Source organism: Peromyscus leucopus, chromosome 7 (genome assembly GCF_004664715.2).
Source record: "Peromyscus leucopus breed LL Stock chromosome 7, UCI_PerLeu_2.1, whole genome shotgun sequence".
Lineage (NCBI taxonomy): Eukaryota > Metazoa > Chordata > Mammalia > Rodentia > Cricetidae > Peromyscus > Peromyscus leucopus.
In genome coordinates this window covers 113,717,663-113,732,733 of record NC_051069.1, presented here as the reverse complement: position 1 = coordinate 113,732,733, position 15,071 = coordinate 113,717,663, and the positions used below count along the sequence as shown (strand labels likewise).

The 15,071-nt window shown below is 46.8% G+C and overlaps 1 protein-coding gene across 4 annotated transcripts in view; it reads right to left on the bottom strand.

Annotated features, from left to right (window-relative positions):
- Positions 1–15,071, bottom strand: part of LOC114693986 (up-regulator of cell proliferation) — a 47,452-nt gene that overhangs the window by 18,115 nt on the left and 14,266 nt on the right. The window contains exon 1 of one of the 4 annotated variants that reach the window (XM_028870596.2): positions 9,286–9,371. The exons of 1 other annotated variant lie outside the window; for it this stretch is intronic. Coding sequence is in view for 1 of the 3 variants with exons in the window: in XM_028870594.2 (XP_028726427.1) it covers positions 9,286–9,299 (14 nt within the window). In the remaining 2 variants the exon portion in view is untranslated. Of the gene's footprint in view, positions 1–729; positions 810–9,285; positions 9,372–15,071 lie in introns of those variants that run through there. 2 more of the 4 variants (XM_028870594.2, XM_037208097.1) reach the window with 2 other exon arrangements.

Below are 15,071 nucleotides of genomic sequence, written 5' to 3'. Positions count from 1 at the left end.
AAGCCATGGAGTAAGAAACAAAGGTATACAGGAATAGAGAAAGATAAAAGCCCAGAGGCAAACGATAGACAGGATAATTTAAAGTTAAGGAAAGCTGGCTAGAAATAAGCCAAGCTAAGGCCAGGCATTTATAATTAAGAATAAGCCTTCGGGTGTGATTTATTGGGGAGCTGAGTGGCGGGCCCCCATAAAAAAACCAATAAAAATACAAAGTAAGTAAGAATAAAAGCAGTAACTAGGAGACTGCCAAGGGGAGCTCCTGCGAACTTCAGGAGGCTCCAGCAGTCAGCTTTCTGAGTCACCAGCCATGCTGCCATGGCCTTTCAGTGGAACAGCTGCTTTTGAATCACCCATGTTCCTCTAAGTAAACTCTTACCCATGTTCCTGTAATGAACCCAATAAACTTGAGTGAACCCGCTGCTTTGGTCTGTCCATCAGGCACATGCCTGCAACTCCAGCCTTGGAGGGAAATGGGGGCTGAGATAGGCAGATCCCTGAAGTTCACTGGCCAGCCAGCCTAGCTGAATGGATGAATTTCACATTCAGTGAGAGATGTTGTCTCAACACATATAGGTACAAAGCAACTGAAGAAAGGCACTCATTATCAACTGTGGGCCTTCACAGAACACGGGCATACATGTCACACACACACACACACACACACACACACACACACACACCACACCACACACCACACACACAGGCAAATTCATTTGGATCAAATTTTACCTTGAAGCTCTGGTGGACTTGATTTCCCGGAAAGTCTGTAGGAAGGGAACCGGAATAGCACCCACTGCATAAGCTGGCCATGAAGATGAAACAGTCAAGACTCAGAACAGGGCCTGACAGCACACTTGCTGGAAGTGGGCCGGATCTAAATTTAAGAGCACTCTCTGACCTGGAAAGTCCCTGACTCAGAGATTCTGGTTTGTTTCTAGGCACAGAGAGGTCAACAGCAGGACTGATGATGAAGAACTACCTCACAGAGCCAGAACACTGCAGCCCACCCCCCTGCTGGATCTCCAGTGCACTCGCATGGATGTCCCACAGATCCAGAACACTGCAGCCCACCCCCCTGCTGGATCTCCAGTGCACTCACATGGGTGTCCCACAGATCCAGAACACTGCAGCCCACCCCCCTGCTGGATCTCCAGTGCACTCGCATGGGTGTCCCACAGATCCAGAACACTGCAGCCCACCCCCCTGCTGGATCTCCAGTGCACTCGCATGGGTGTCCCACAGATCCAGAACACTGCAGCCCACCCCCCTGCTGGATCTCCAGTGCACTCGCATGGGTGTCCCACAGATCCAGAACACTGCAGCCCACCCCCCTGCTGGATCTCCAGTGCACTCGCATGGGTGTCCCACAGATCCAGAACACTGCAGCCCACCCCCCTGCTGGATCTCCAGTGCACTCACATGGGTGTCCCAGACTCCTGGGGCCTGAGTGCTGAAGGCTCACCCAGCCGTGCCCCTATGCAGAGGCCATGGCAGCAGCTGTACAACCAAAGTGTTCCTGTCAGATTTTCCTCAAAGCGTGACAAATGTTCTGTTTTCTCCAAGCGTGGCAGGTTAGTCTCTCTCCTTTCTCCAGCCCCCAGTGTCTGGCCCACTCAGTCCGGACCAGACTTCAGTAGGAAAGACAAGCCCTTCCACCCCACAGGTGTGTGCTGAGGATCTTCAGGAAATGCAAGAGATTAAAAAAGCCTCAGGTACTTTTTAATGTCCAGTAAACGTTAGTGCAACTGCCTTTAACTGCTCCGAGGAGTCCAAGCAGTGGGGATGTCCTGGGGGGAGTGAGCAACTTAGACACGAGGTCTCCAGTTGAGCTTCTGAAGCTCAAGTGAGTAAGATCGGGGCCTGAGAAGACGGTAAGGAGAAAGGGGGGAGAAGGCGGGAGAGGAGAAGGACGAGAAAGAGAGAGAGAGAGAGAGAGAGAGAGAGAGAGAGAGAGAGAGGAGGACGGAGGAAGGAATGAGAAAGGCAGAGGAGGAGTGCAGAGCTGGCTCAGTGATGAACAGCGCCCACGTGGCAGCTGGCAACCATGAACTCCAGTTCCGGGGGGTCTGCCTGCCACCCTCACCCGAGCTCCCTGTGCTGCAATGCAGACAGACGTTCACACACGGACAAGTCAACAGATCTTTCCTAAAGACAGGCAGAGAGAAAAGGCGAAGAGGGAGGGAGGGGAGGGAGGGAGGGGGGGGAAGGAGGGGAGGGAGGGAGGGAGGGGAGGCAGGGAGGGAGGGGAGGGAGGGAGGGAGGGAGGGAAGGAGAGGAGGGAGGGAGGGAAAGGAGGGAGGGAAGGAGAGGAGGGAGGGAGGGACAGAGGGAGGGGGAGGGGGGGAGGGAGGGATAGAGGGGGGAGGAGGGGAGGGAGGGAAGGAGAGGAGGGAGGGAGGGAGGGAGGGAAGGAGGGAGGGAGGGAGGGAGGGAAGGGGGAGGGAGGAAGGAGAGGAGACAGAGGAGGAAGCCCTGCTCAGATTCCTGTCCACTGCTGATCCCCTCCACCCCGAGCGCCACCCCGAAGCTCCTGCCTTCGCTAAGTTTCCTCCCCACAGCCCCGCTCAGCCAGGCCTCCTCCTCCGGTCTAACCTGGCACCCCTGACATCTACATCCTCAGCTTCTTCCTCAGCCTGAACATCTTCCCTTCTCAGTGTGTGTGATGACCTCAGCCCAAACCAAAAGTTGACGAGTATGAGTTCACTTTCATAAAAATCAAGTGTTGTGGAATGTGAGTCTTAGAATTCAATGTTGCCAATCAGATCAGATAAAGTGGGACTGAATATTACTGAGGAAATACAAGGAAGGGGCCATGGAGAAAGCTCCCTACTTCTTAGCGAGGCTATTATGTGTGTGGAGGTCTAAGGAACTCTTAAAATCAACAGCAACGGGCAAAAGAGCGCCAGTTATAGGATACTCTGGTGTAGCTATTTTGAAATGGCCACCATCTCCAACCAGGAAAGTAACTCTTTTTTTTTTTTGGGGGGGGTAAGGGGTGGGATGAGATAAAGTCTCACTATGTAGCCCTGGTTGGCCTAGAACTCACTCTGTAGACCAAGCTGGCCTCAAACTCTCAGAGATCCGCCTGCTTCAGCATCCACAGTGCAGGGACTAAGGCTGTTGTGTCGCCACAGTTTGGCAGAAAGGACAGTTCTTTGCATCTGCTCTTGAACCGTCTAGGGATACAGACAGGGATACAGTTACCTCAGACAAAACTAACCATCTTAACTGAGTATTATAACCATACCACAGACTAGTACACAACTGTCAATTTTTAGGCATCTGTTTCTTTTATCATAGAACGAATTCCAAGACATACTGTTAGCCAGGCGCAGTGGTTCATGCCTTTAATCCCAGCAGAGGCAGAGGAGAATCTCTGAGATCGAGGCCAGCCTGATCTAGAGAGTGAATTCCAGGACAGCCAGAGGTACACAGAGAAACCCTGTCTTGAAAAACAAAGACATATTGGTGGCCAAATAGAATGAGCATGGAACAATATGACAATATGAACACTATTATGCTCTTATGTCCAGACAGATTAAAAGACAGGCCTGGGTGGCACAAGCCTGTAATCCCAGCCACACCAGAGCTGACACAGAAGGATCACAAATTCAAGGCCTGCCTAAGCTACAGAGTGAGTTCAAGGCTAGTCTGAACATGTAGTGAGACCCTATCTCAAAATAAAAAGTAAAAAGAGACCTAAGTAAGATGTAGTTCAGACATAGAGGGCTTACTTAGTTTCCATGTGTTCAGTTCCCCAGAACCTCTCTCAAAAAACAAAAAACAAAACAACAACAACAACAAAACTGAGCAATGAAAACAAAGGAAAGCTGGTAGAGTACTCCCCAAACTCAGATGAGGTACAGGGAGACATCTAATTTCATTTGCAAGGCTGTGAGTGTAGCAGACTACATAAACTACCACATACACGTACACACCCTGTAGTTTTACTTTCTAGAGTTTTAGTTACTTGTGGCCAACTGTATGCTAGAGATACTAAGTGAAAAATAAAGAAATAAAGAATTGCTAAGTTTCAAAGTTCATATTGTTCTGAAGAACATGAACGTCTTCTGCCTCCAGTCCAGTCACACCCAGGACATGAATCATCCCTTTTGCTAGCATATCTTGATATATGTCACCAACCTGTTAGTCACTTAAAAATCTTCCTGATTACTAGGTCAACTGTCACAGTATCACAGCTTGTGTCCAAGTGACTCTTACTTTACTTACTAATGGCTCCAACTGCAAACTGTTACTACAGTATATTGTTATGAATGGTCTATTTTTATTACTAGTTATTAATTTACAAATTAAATTTTATCAAAGGGATGTTTGTGTATAAGAAAAAACATCTACAAAAAAATTGCTAGGAGCTGGGGAGATGGCTCAGGGGTTCAGAGCATTTACTGTTCTTGCAGAAGACCTGGGTTCAAGTCCCAGCACTCACACAGTGCCTTACACCATCCATAACTCCAGTTCCAGGGACTGTGAAGCTCTCTTCTGACCTCCTTAGGCATCAGGCATGAGTGTGGTGCATGTACATATATGCAAGCAAAACATCCATACACAAATAAATCTAAAAAGACAAGGTTTTAAAGGTCTGCTGTATTAGCTGGGCGTGATAGTGTATGTCTGTAATCCTAGTACTTGAGAGGCAGAGGCAAGAGAATCAGGACATCAAGGGCATCCTAAGGCACACAGTGAGTTAGAGACCAGCCCAGTCTGCATGAGACCCTGTCTTAAACAGTTTGATATTAGCCACAGTTTCAGAGATTTGCTGGGTTTCTTGGAAGAAATCTTCTCAAGATAATGGGAAAACTGGCACTAGTATTTTATAAGTTATTTATTTTTACTTTATGTGCATTGGTGTTTTGCCTGAATGTATGTCTGTGTGAAGGTGTCAGATCTTAGAGTTACAGACAGTTGTGAGCTGCCCTGTAGGTGCGAGGAATTAAACCCAGGTCCTCTGGAAGAGCAGTCAGTGCTCCTAACCACTGAGCCATCTCTCCAGCCCCTACACTATTATTTTAAGAGAGACAGTCTTACAAAAATTTGAAAGGATGCTTGTGTGCACACTTGGCACCCTGAGTTCAACTCCAGAACTCGTGGAGAGGGGGAAGGAAAGGACGGCTCTAAGTCCTCCTCTGACGCCTGTGAAAACTGTGGCATCGACACCCCACACCCAAATAGAAAATAACAACACAAGGAGATTATGAAGAACCCGGGAATTCCAGGTGGATGGCTGTAACACTGTGAAGAGTGAGAATGTCTTTGAAAATAGGATGGGTAGAGCACAGAGTGAAGATCAGTAGTCCCAGCACTCCAGACATCGAGGCTGGAGGATCATAAATCTAAGGCCTTAGCTACACAGTCATACCTTGTTGGAACCCCACAATAGCTAGATTTTGATCCCAGGAAAAAACAGACCACCCCACCGGGCAGTGGTGGCACACTCCTTTAATCCCAGCACTCGGGAGGCAGAGCCAGGCGGATCTCTGTGAGTTTGAGGCCAGCCTGGGCTACAGAGTGAGTTCCAGGAAAGAAACAAAGCTACACAGAAAAACTCTGTCTCGACAAACAACAACAAACAACAACAAAACAAAACAACAACAAAAAATAGACCACCCCAATACTGCACACAATTTCAGAGAACACAGAGACTCCTAGAAACTTACATGTGAATTATGAATCACAGTTAAACTCACAGAAACAGACATGACATGCAGAATATGTGTGTTGAGGTTAGCAGAGATGGACTACAAAGCCTGAGGACACCCCAGCTATCAACGAAAAGGCACCCCTGACAAGACAGGAAGATCCAGGTAGGTCAGAAATCCACACGGGGTGAAGACAAGCAATGGAAAGAGAGAGACTGGCAAATATCCAACCACCACTCTTTTGGGCAGTGGACAAATGTAAGCACTGTTAAAACCACCATTAACATTCCAAAGCTCATTTTTATTTTAAGATAGGTTCCCATGTGTTGCAGGCTGACCTACTAACAGAGGGTGGCCTTGAACTTTTGCCTCCTGCCTCTACTTCCAGGGTGCTAGAATTAGAAGCATGAGCCACCAGTCCCAGTTTATGCATTGCTGAGGACTGACCCCGGGACTTTGTACATGCCAGGGAAGCTTTCTACCAACCAAACTGTATCTCTAGTCCTAATCAAAAGCACTTGAAGTTCGTGTGAGCACACCTTCATTTTCAAGGAAATAAAGACACTGGGAGATGGGGCGGTGTTACTCTTTAAGTAGTAGTTGTTAGCCTCTTCCTTACGCAGGCTACTCGGGCTCACTTAGTGGTCAGAGACGTTCTTCAGTGCGGCCTCCCTGATTTGGGACATTAAGCTCAATAAAAGGTTTCTCTTGAGTATTTTTCTTTTCTTACCCACTTTCAATAGTCTGGGCTGAGCTGGTGACAGGGATAAATACCAGTGACAGCAAAGAAATGGTTCCATGGACAGTGACACCTCAACAGTCAGCAGGACGCTGGGGAGCAAGGCAGCTGCCCAGCAGATGAAGAAGCAGGCAGACAGGAGAGCAGACAGAGCAAGAGGATCGGCAGAGGTGAAGACGGAGAGCAAAGACCGAAGATGGAACAAGGATGAAAAGGCTTAGGAAGTCAGGAGGAAACAGCAGGCCCTGGTGGCCAGCAGAGTTCCAGGGAGCTGTCCTCACGGCGAGGACAGCAGAACCTAGGCCTGAGTGGCCGTAAGCACAAGAAACCCTAGTTTCTGAAGCCTACACATTGTAACCTTGCGTAATAAGGGTCCCAACACTTCAAGCTTGCCCAGGGCTCCAACATGAAAAGGTACTACCTGCTGCTGCTCCCCGTCATAACTGCTACCATTTGCTGTGACCAAACAGAAATCAAAGTTCCTGAAGACTAGCCCTTGAAGAGAGTCTAGTCACCGTCTATGATCTCTAGTCAAGTAGAGCAAAGGGCCCTAGCCAGCTGACTAGTAATAGGAGGGAGACCTGTCCAGAGGTGGCCAAGATGGCAGCAGACGGGCGAGCTCTGTGTCGTGTCTGCTGTCCCTCTCCCTCTACACTGCTGTTACAAGGATTCTCCCAGAGCTGGCATGACGCTGACAGTGGTAGGCAGAGCCCATGGTCCCCATCTTCTCTTCTGGTCTTGATTCCACTTAGTTCAAGACACAGTGGGTTATGGGTCATTTCTCAAACACCTTTTCTTTTAATACCACTAGCACATCTGTAAGGTCCTCAAAAAAGGTTCAGATTTGTTTTCTTTCCTCGCTAGCTTTATCATCCTATCACTGAGATTGCCACTTAGCAAAGAACAACAGATTTAGAGACACCACCACCACCACCCACCACGCCACCAACCCTGTGACTAGCTCCTTCCATCTCTCTGCCATGTACTGCTCTGCATTTGCTCTCTAAAACATCTTATGGAGTAAGATGGTTTAATGGTAACATCTGGAGGCAGGTACATCTCTGTGAGCTTGAGGCCCCAGCCATGGCTACATTAGCCAGACCCTGGCTTAAAAAAAAAGGGGGGGGGGAGTTGGGGATTTAGCTCAGTGGTAGAGCGCTTGCCTAGCAAGTGCAAGGCCCTGGGATCAGTCCTCAGCTCTGAAAAAAAAGCAGCTAGCTGAGTGACAGGTCAGGAGTCCCAGGAGGCATTCTCTCACCTACCAGAGAAGCCTATTAAAGAAGATACTTGGGTGTAAAATCTAGCGATATGAACTATAGTCAATAAGTGTATACATATCAAAGTAAGTAAGCACAGAGTTTTTAAGTCTATTAAAAATTTTGTGACCTCAGTTTTGTTAATAGACACCCCTTAGGAAATGACACTAGAACCACAAACATTAAACACCCACTATAGAGACCATGGTTCAGGCATTACTGATCCACAGAATTATTGCTCCAACCTCCTCTGACTCACGTCTACAAAGCAGTGTGCTTAGACACGAAATCTGCTATGATTTCTTACAAGCCTAATGGAAGCCCCCAAAAGGCTCCAACATTTTCATACTGCTTCCTTCCAAGAGGCCCTGTCTTACATTTTCCTAACAGGCAGGATAAGAATGCAGGGGGACCTTGAACCTCTGGGTCCATCAGCCTGGCCTTCCCAGGATGGGTCATTGTTTATTCTCCTTATGAGCTCAAAGTACTAGATACTCAGCTGGCAACGAAAAGGCCTGGTCCCAGAAGTGCCTGCTGGCCCTCAGGCCTAGAAAGGCATTAGGCAGGTGGAAATTGCCCAGGATCTGGCTGGCGCCTGCAGGCCTGGATCAAGTTCAGATTGCTTCATTCACCTTCATTCAGACCACTGTACCGAGCCAAATCTCTCCACAGCACAGTGCAGACCTCCTTTGTAGGAGGTTTAACTTCTACGTGCTCCACCCTGAAAGTCCTCCTGCACCTGTAAACCCTGTGAACTGCAAAGATGCACAGCTTGAATTACTACCAGTACCACTGGGTCTAAGATCCTCTGAATGATGGAGTACAGTCAGAAATATGTTTACCAACTAAAGCTATGACCTTGAGTCCCTTTTTCCTTTCTGTGACATAAAAGCATTAGTCTAATTATGTCATTTCAGATCTCGTAACTAGTAAAATCAAACACAACGGTAGTAATGAACTGTTGAGGTAGTTTTTCATTAAATAAACACAAACTCTATGTGTCCCTGTGATTTCCTCAGAAACAGCATCATTTTAAAAAGGAGAGAGACAAGCACTAGAAAAGAGGTGATACCAGAACAAGTGTAGCCATCCCACCGGAGTCCCCCACCCCCACTCAAACATAGGCAGGGCCCTGGATCCGGGATCCGCTTTCCGACTCCGGACAAGGGTCCGGCTGAGTCCCCCTTACCCTAACATAGTGAGACATCCTAGGTATGTCCTAACGACAGTGAACCCGAGCATCAACTTCCAACGCAAGCAAGTACAAACGCCAGAAACACACGTCAGGCCTGCTAAGCCTCTCTGCGGCCTCAGCCGAGACCTAGGACCCCGAGTCCCCTCCCTCAGCCTCCCCGCGGCGCAGATCCAGGCTCCATCTCTCGGGCTCCCGGACCCTGACCAGCCGCTGTCCTGGCTGGTCCCGCCCGCGACCCCGCGGGGAGACCCTGGCCCGGCCACGACCGCCCAAGGTCGGCGGGGGAGGCCGCGGGTCGCGGACAGGAACCTGGCGGGACAGGGTCACCGGGTTCTGGCCGAGGCTGAGGCAGAGGGGGCGCCGGGTCGCGGACACGCACGGCTCGGCCCGCCCCTCGCCCAAGAGGCGCCCCCTGCGCAGCCGGAGCGCCTCACTCACCCGGGCGACGCCATGAGCGCAGCGGCCTGGGCGCTCCCGCCTCCTCCGCTGCTTGCGCGGCTGCCGCTGGGCGCCGGGGAGGGGCCTGCAGGCCGCCCCCGCCTGCTCCGCTAGGGCGTCGGGCGCCGTGGGCCGAGCTCCGGGTGGAGGGCAGGCCGGCGCCTGGGGCGAGGGAGAGGACGCCCAGGGCCCCGAGGACTTGGCGACAGCAGCCTCTAGCCCGGCCCGCTGCCCGGAGGCTAGAACTCACCTGCAGAGCCAAACCTGCCCCGGAGCCAGTGACTGGCTGCCAGACTGGGGGACGTCACCCCAACCCCCGCATTCGGACCTTAATTTCTGTAAGAAAAGCACTTTCTCTAGCTCTGGGGTGTAAATTGTTATTACTGTTATTATTAAGGAAAACAGTGTCTTTCCTGCTACTAGTTCCCAGTGGTGTTTTGGTGTACTGGTTGGCTTCAGAACTGGTTAGCCCCTTTTTAGAAACGTGTGAATATTGTATTACTTACAAGTACCGAGTTGAGAATTTGTGCAGTGGGATTTCCTAGCTTCACCTACAAGCTATGAATACTTGGACACGTAAAATTGTGAGCTTTGGTTCCAGGCCCTCCAAATTAGTTTCAAAAACTAGTATCTTCTAAGAGAAAATAACTAATAAAAAGCTTTGGACTATGCAATGCAAACCATTTCTGGTGGCATTTTTGTGTTATCACATTAAGGGTTTATTAAAAAATTTTTCATACAATATATTTTGGTCATATTCTTTCCTCTCCCAGATCCTCCCACCTTCCTAACTTTGTGTTCTTTTATTTTTATTGAGACAAGTTTTCACTGTGTAATACTGACCTGCCCAAAACCTGATGTGTAGACTAGGATGGCCTTCAACTCACAGAATTCCGTCTGCCTGCTTCTGCCTCCTGACTGCTGAGATTAAAAGTGTGCACCACCATGTAGTGCAGGGCCCAACATTAATATTCTTTTCACCACTAAGAATATCAAACACTAAAGAGATCAACCTTTGTTCAGCTGCCAGAATATCTAGGCTGGAAACCGGGCTCCACAATCTATTAACTATAGTTGTAAGACAGAACCTCTCCAGGGCCATGGGTCCTCATTCCCTTCTTCTCTGTGAGAGTTAACTAAATGAATATTCGCTTGGTACAGGGTCTCTTTCCATCCTAGGAGAAGCCATGCAGAGCTTCTGGGCCTTCTTGTCCTCTTCAGGAAAACAAAGCTAACAATTACTGCCTGAGTTCAGAAGACATCTAAAGATCTACAAAGGAAAGCTGATAATGCTCCTTCTCCTAGGGATTCTTAAGTAAGGATGGTCAAAACAAGAAGTCAACTATGTTTACTTAGGACTACAATGTATGTAATCTTGGGTTTAGCCAAAGTAGCACTCCTCTCTCTCCTCTCTCAACTCTAAGCCCAAATAGTGCCCACACACACACACACTTTACATTTTTATTTACAAAAGGAAATTCTTTAAAACAAATTTTTTAAAATGTGGGGTGTGGTGGTGCACACCATAAATCCTAGCCCTCAGGAGGCACAGGAAGAAGTGAGTTCAAGAACAGCCTCACAGGAGGCATGGAGGTCTGTATGCTCACAGATGAGCACTAGGGGAATCTGGAATGTTAAACATCAGGATTGTTCCTTCAAGAGAAGGGATGCAATACCTTTTGCCTGGTCAGAAGGCTGAAGCAACACGCTTCCCAGCCTGGTGACCTCTTCGCTATATGTGTGGCCAGAGACTTTTCCCAGCGCTGGACCCCTCCCCTAGCCAATCTATAGAACCTATCTTTATGAACTTTACAAAGAGTTTCAATGCAGTCATGCATTTAGCTTACTTTGTTCCTCAAGGAGATCTAAGTATGCTTTGTTGTGTACACAGGATTGAGTTCATTATCACCGAAAGGTTTCCCTACCCCGATACTGGTTTCTCCACCGATGCAATAAATCAGATCAGGTCAAATTAGTCCAGGTTTCAATCTGAGCAAAGCATTCCCAGGTGGTCTTAGGGGAGGAGGGGAAATCATGAGGCTGCCTGCTCCCAAGGGAGGGGGCCTTAAGTGCCCTCCAGAGGAGTTGCTGCTTGGTAGGCTTTCTTTCTTTCTTTCTTTTTTTTACTTTAAAAAAAATCTTAATTTTTATTTTGTTTTAGGAGTAGAGTGTTTTCATCTCAGGCCTCTGGAGCTGGAGTTACACACAGCCACGTGAGCAGCCACGTGAATTCCGTGAATCGAATGAGAATCCTTTGGAAGAGTAATCAGTGTTCACAACCACTGAAAACTCTGTAGCTCTCAATAATGATTTAGCTTTTGTTTTTCTTTTGTCTTCTAAGATGCAGTCACACTGTGTAGATCTGAATTTTTGTGGAATTAATAGTTTACCCAGATATTTGGCAGGAGCATGTAGTTGTTGTCTGAAGTAGAATGGCTGGAGCCCAGCTACAGGACATTTTGATGCTGAGGACATGGGGATTGATGATTCTGATTCCATGGTGCTGAGGACAGCACCAAAGGCTTCTGGTGTGCTAGGCAGAAGCTTTTCTACCAGGCCTGGCACTGCACACCTTTAATCCCAGCATGCAGCAGACATAGTAGGTAGATCTCTAGGTGTTCAAGGCCAGCCTGTCTATATGAGTTCCAGAATGGCCAAGGTGTATACACAGTCCCTATCTCTCAAAAATAAATAAATAAATGAGCAAACAAACCAACAAATAAAAATAAAACAATCCCCCACATAAAACACAAACAAACATACAAAACAAAACAAAAGAGAATTTCCACTTCCTCAGAGAGTTGGTAGGCTTTCTTGGGCAGGGTCTAAAGAGAAAGAGATGGAGCCAAGGTAGAGAGAGCTTCCACTTAATCAATCACCAGGACAGTTTTCACCAAGTTGTGCTGTGCTTATATATGCCTGAAATGAACCACTTGAAGTCAGACCCTAGAAGTTTGAACCGACACAGGCTACAGAGTCATGCTGAACCGAACTACCTTCTTGACTCCCTCAACTTGTCACTGCTGGCCATGAAGGTCGCACAGACCCCCACACAGTCTGATCTACATAGCGAGCTCTAGACTAGGCAGGGCTATACAGTGAGACCCTTGTCTCAAAAACTAAAACAAAATAACAGAAATAAGTAAACCACCTCATATTTTCAACTTAGTTTTTCAACTTTGTTTAAAGTGCCTGGTTCTACCTTCTTTAGTGCCAGGATTGAAGGGATGCACCACCACTCCCAGTTTTTGTTTTAAGATTTTCCTTCAGGATTTTAAAATTATTTTGAATTAAGTGTACGTGTATCTGTGTATGGGCATGTACACGTGATTGCAGGTGGCTGTGGAAGTCGGAGGTATTGTGGCCCTCAACCTGGAGTCACAGGCAATTGGTTGAGAGCTGCTGGCCATGGAAACACAAGTTGGGTGCTCTGCGAGGAGAGTATGTGTTCTCAACTGCTGAGGCATCTCATCTTTCAAGCCCTTTTGTTGCATTTTTTTCTAGATTTTTTTTATGCAGATGAGTGTTTTGTCTGCATGTATGTCTGTGTTACCATATGTATGCAGTGTCCACAAAGGTCAAAAGAGAGCATTAGATCCCTTGGAACTAGAGTTACAAATATGAGAAATCATATGGGTGCTGGGAACCCAACCCAAGTCCTCTGGAAAAGCAGCCAGTGCTCTAAACTGCTGAGCTAGCTCTCCAGCCCTCTGTGTTGCATTCTTAGTGGTGACAGAGCTACGTCTATTGCCCAGACAACAGAGACATATATGCTATTCACTGAGGAGAAAAAAGTATCCCATTTTATACACTTCATGTAGAGTACAATGAAAAAGTATCTTAGTATTTGGTAAAGTGTAGTATTCATTTTAATTGACAAGTGCTATTATTTACAAATATATTAGCTATCCATTCCCAGTCTCATATTTCCATGGTTTCTTTTTGACATTTCAGTTCACTTGAAGTCTTTATATGTGAATTGTGTCAGTTTACAATAAGTAAGTATACTTACTCAGAAGAGTAAGTATAACATCTTAAATATGGATACACATAATCTGTAGTGAAAAGAAATCAATAAAAAGAAAAGACTTTTACCCATTCCTTACCATGCTAACCCAGGTGTGCTATGAAGTAAATTGACAACATTAAGTAACAATCACCATTTTCATTTTTAGAACTTTGTCATCATCTGAACAGAAATGTATCCGTTAGACAGTAACTCTCCATTCCCACTTTCCCTACCTTATAAGCTCTATTCTGTTGTGTCTATTTGAATGTTCTTTCTCTATGGATCTATTTAATGGGATCATATCTGCACTTCATGACCAGCTAGTTTCACTTAGCACAATGTATTCAAGATTAATTTTTTTGTGTTTATCTGCTCAGACTACCAAAACTGGGTGCCAGACTGGGGGCCAGAAACAACAGGAATTTATTTTCTTGATGTTGGGATGGCTAGAGGTCCAAGATCTGTTTACGGTGGCTGTTTTCTGATTGGATAGTTGATTCTTGTACCCTGTAGAGCCTCTTCTGCATATGCATGGGAGGATGAGAACAGACATTCTCTATGATATCTTCCTGCCTTTGTGTTTTGTTTTTTAGCTTCTCACATCATTTGATTTTTTTAGATATGGTGTTTGCCTATATGTACGGAATTGTATCACATGTGTGAAGTACCTGTGGAAGCCAGAAGAAGGCATCAGATTCCCTGGAATTGGAGTCATACAGTTGTAAGGTGCCATAGGAGTGCTGGGAAACAAACCCTTGTCCTCTACAAGAGCAGTGTCAAGCTCCAATTTGTTGTTGCTTTTTAGGAGTGAAAATTCCTCAGGACTTTCTTTTTCACAAGTTAGAAGCTTAGTTGGGTAGGGTCTGCCCTAAGGGCGCGACTCCCTTTATCATTAAATTTCCAAGTGTTCTTTTTAACTTATACTGTACATTTTATATGTCCTTTTCATTGTATAAGAATAAGAATAACCACATGACAAATAACCACATGACAATGGCAATATTAGGCTATCTTGAAATCTCTACCAAAAAGAAAAAAAATGAGTTCATTACATTTCTTTTTTTTTTTTTTTTTTTTTTTTTGATTTTTCGAGACAGGGTTTCTCTGTGTAGCTTTGCGCCTTTCCTGGAACTCACTTGGTAGCCCAGGCTGGCCTCGAACTCACAGAGATCCACTTGGCTCTGCCTCCCGAGTGCTGGGATTAAAGGCGTGCGCCACCACCGCCCGGCCTGAGTTCATTACATTTCAATTTAGTCTAAGGCAGATTCTTAGGACATAGGCAAAAAGCATATTCTTTGCTGAAATATCACAAGAATGATCTCTAGCAGTTGCTAATATTGTTCCCCTCTGAAATGTTGTAAGTGGGCCTCCACAGTCCACATGGCTCTCAAAAGTGTCATCTTCTAAGCGCCTACTAGGCCTGTTAAGCCCCATTACAGCTCCAATCACTCTCCCTATCCAGTCTCACATTTGGAGGAATGTCAACATTCCTCCAAAAATAGCATAGTTGGGCCTGTCCATTAATATCCCACCCTGGTGCCAGCTTCTGCCTTAATTTTCTACTGCTGTGATAAAACACCGTGACCAACGAAACTTATAGGAGAGAGTTTATTTGAGGCTTATATTGTCCATGACCATCATAGCAAAGGACATGGCCCTAAAGCAGTAGCCGAGAGCTCACATCTTGAGGTACAATCATGAGGCAGAGAGAGACTAGGAATGGTCTGCTGAATCCTTCAAGCCCACCCCTAGTGACACACCTCCTCTAACAAGGCCA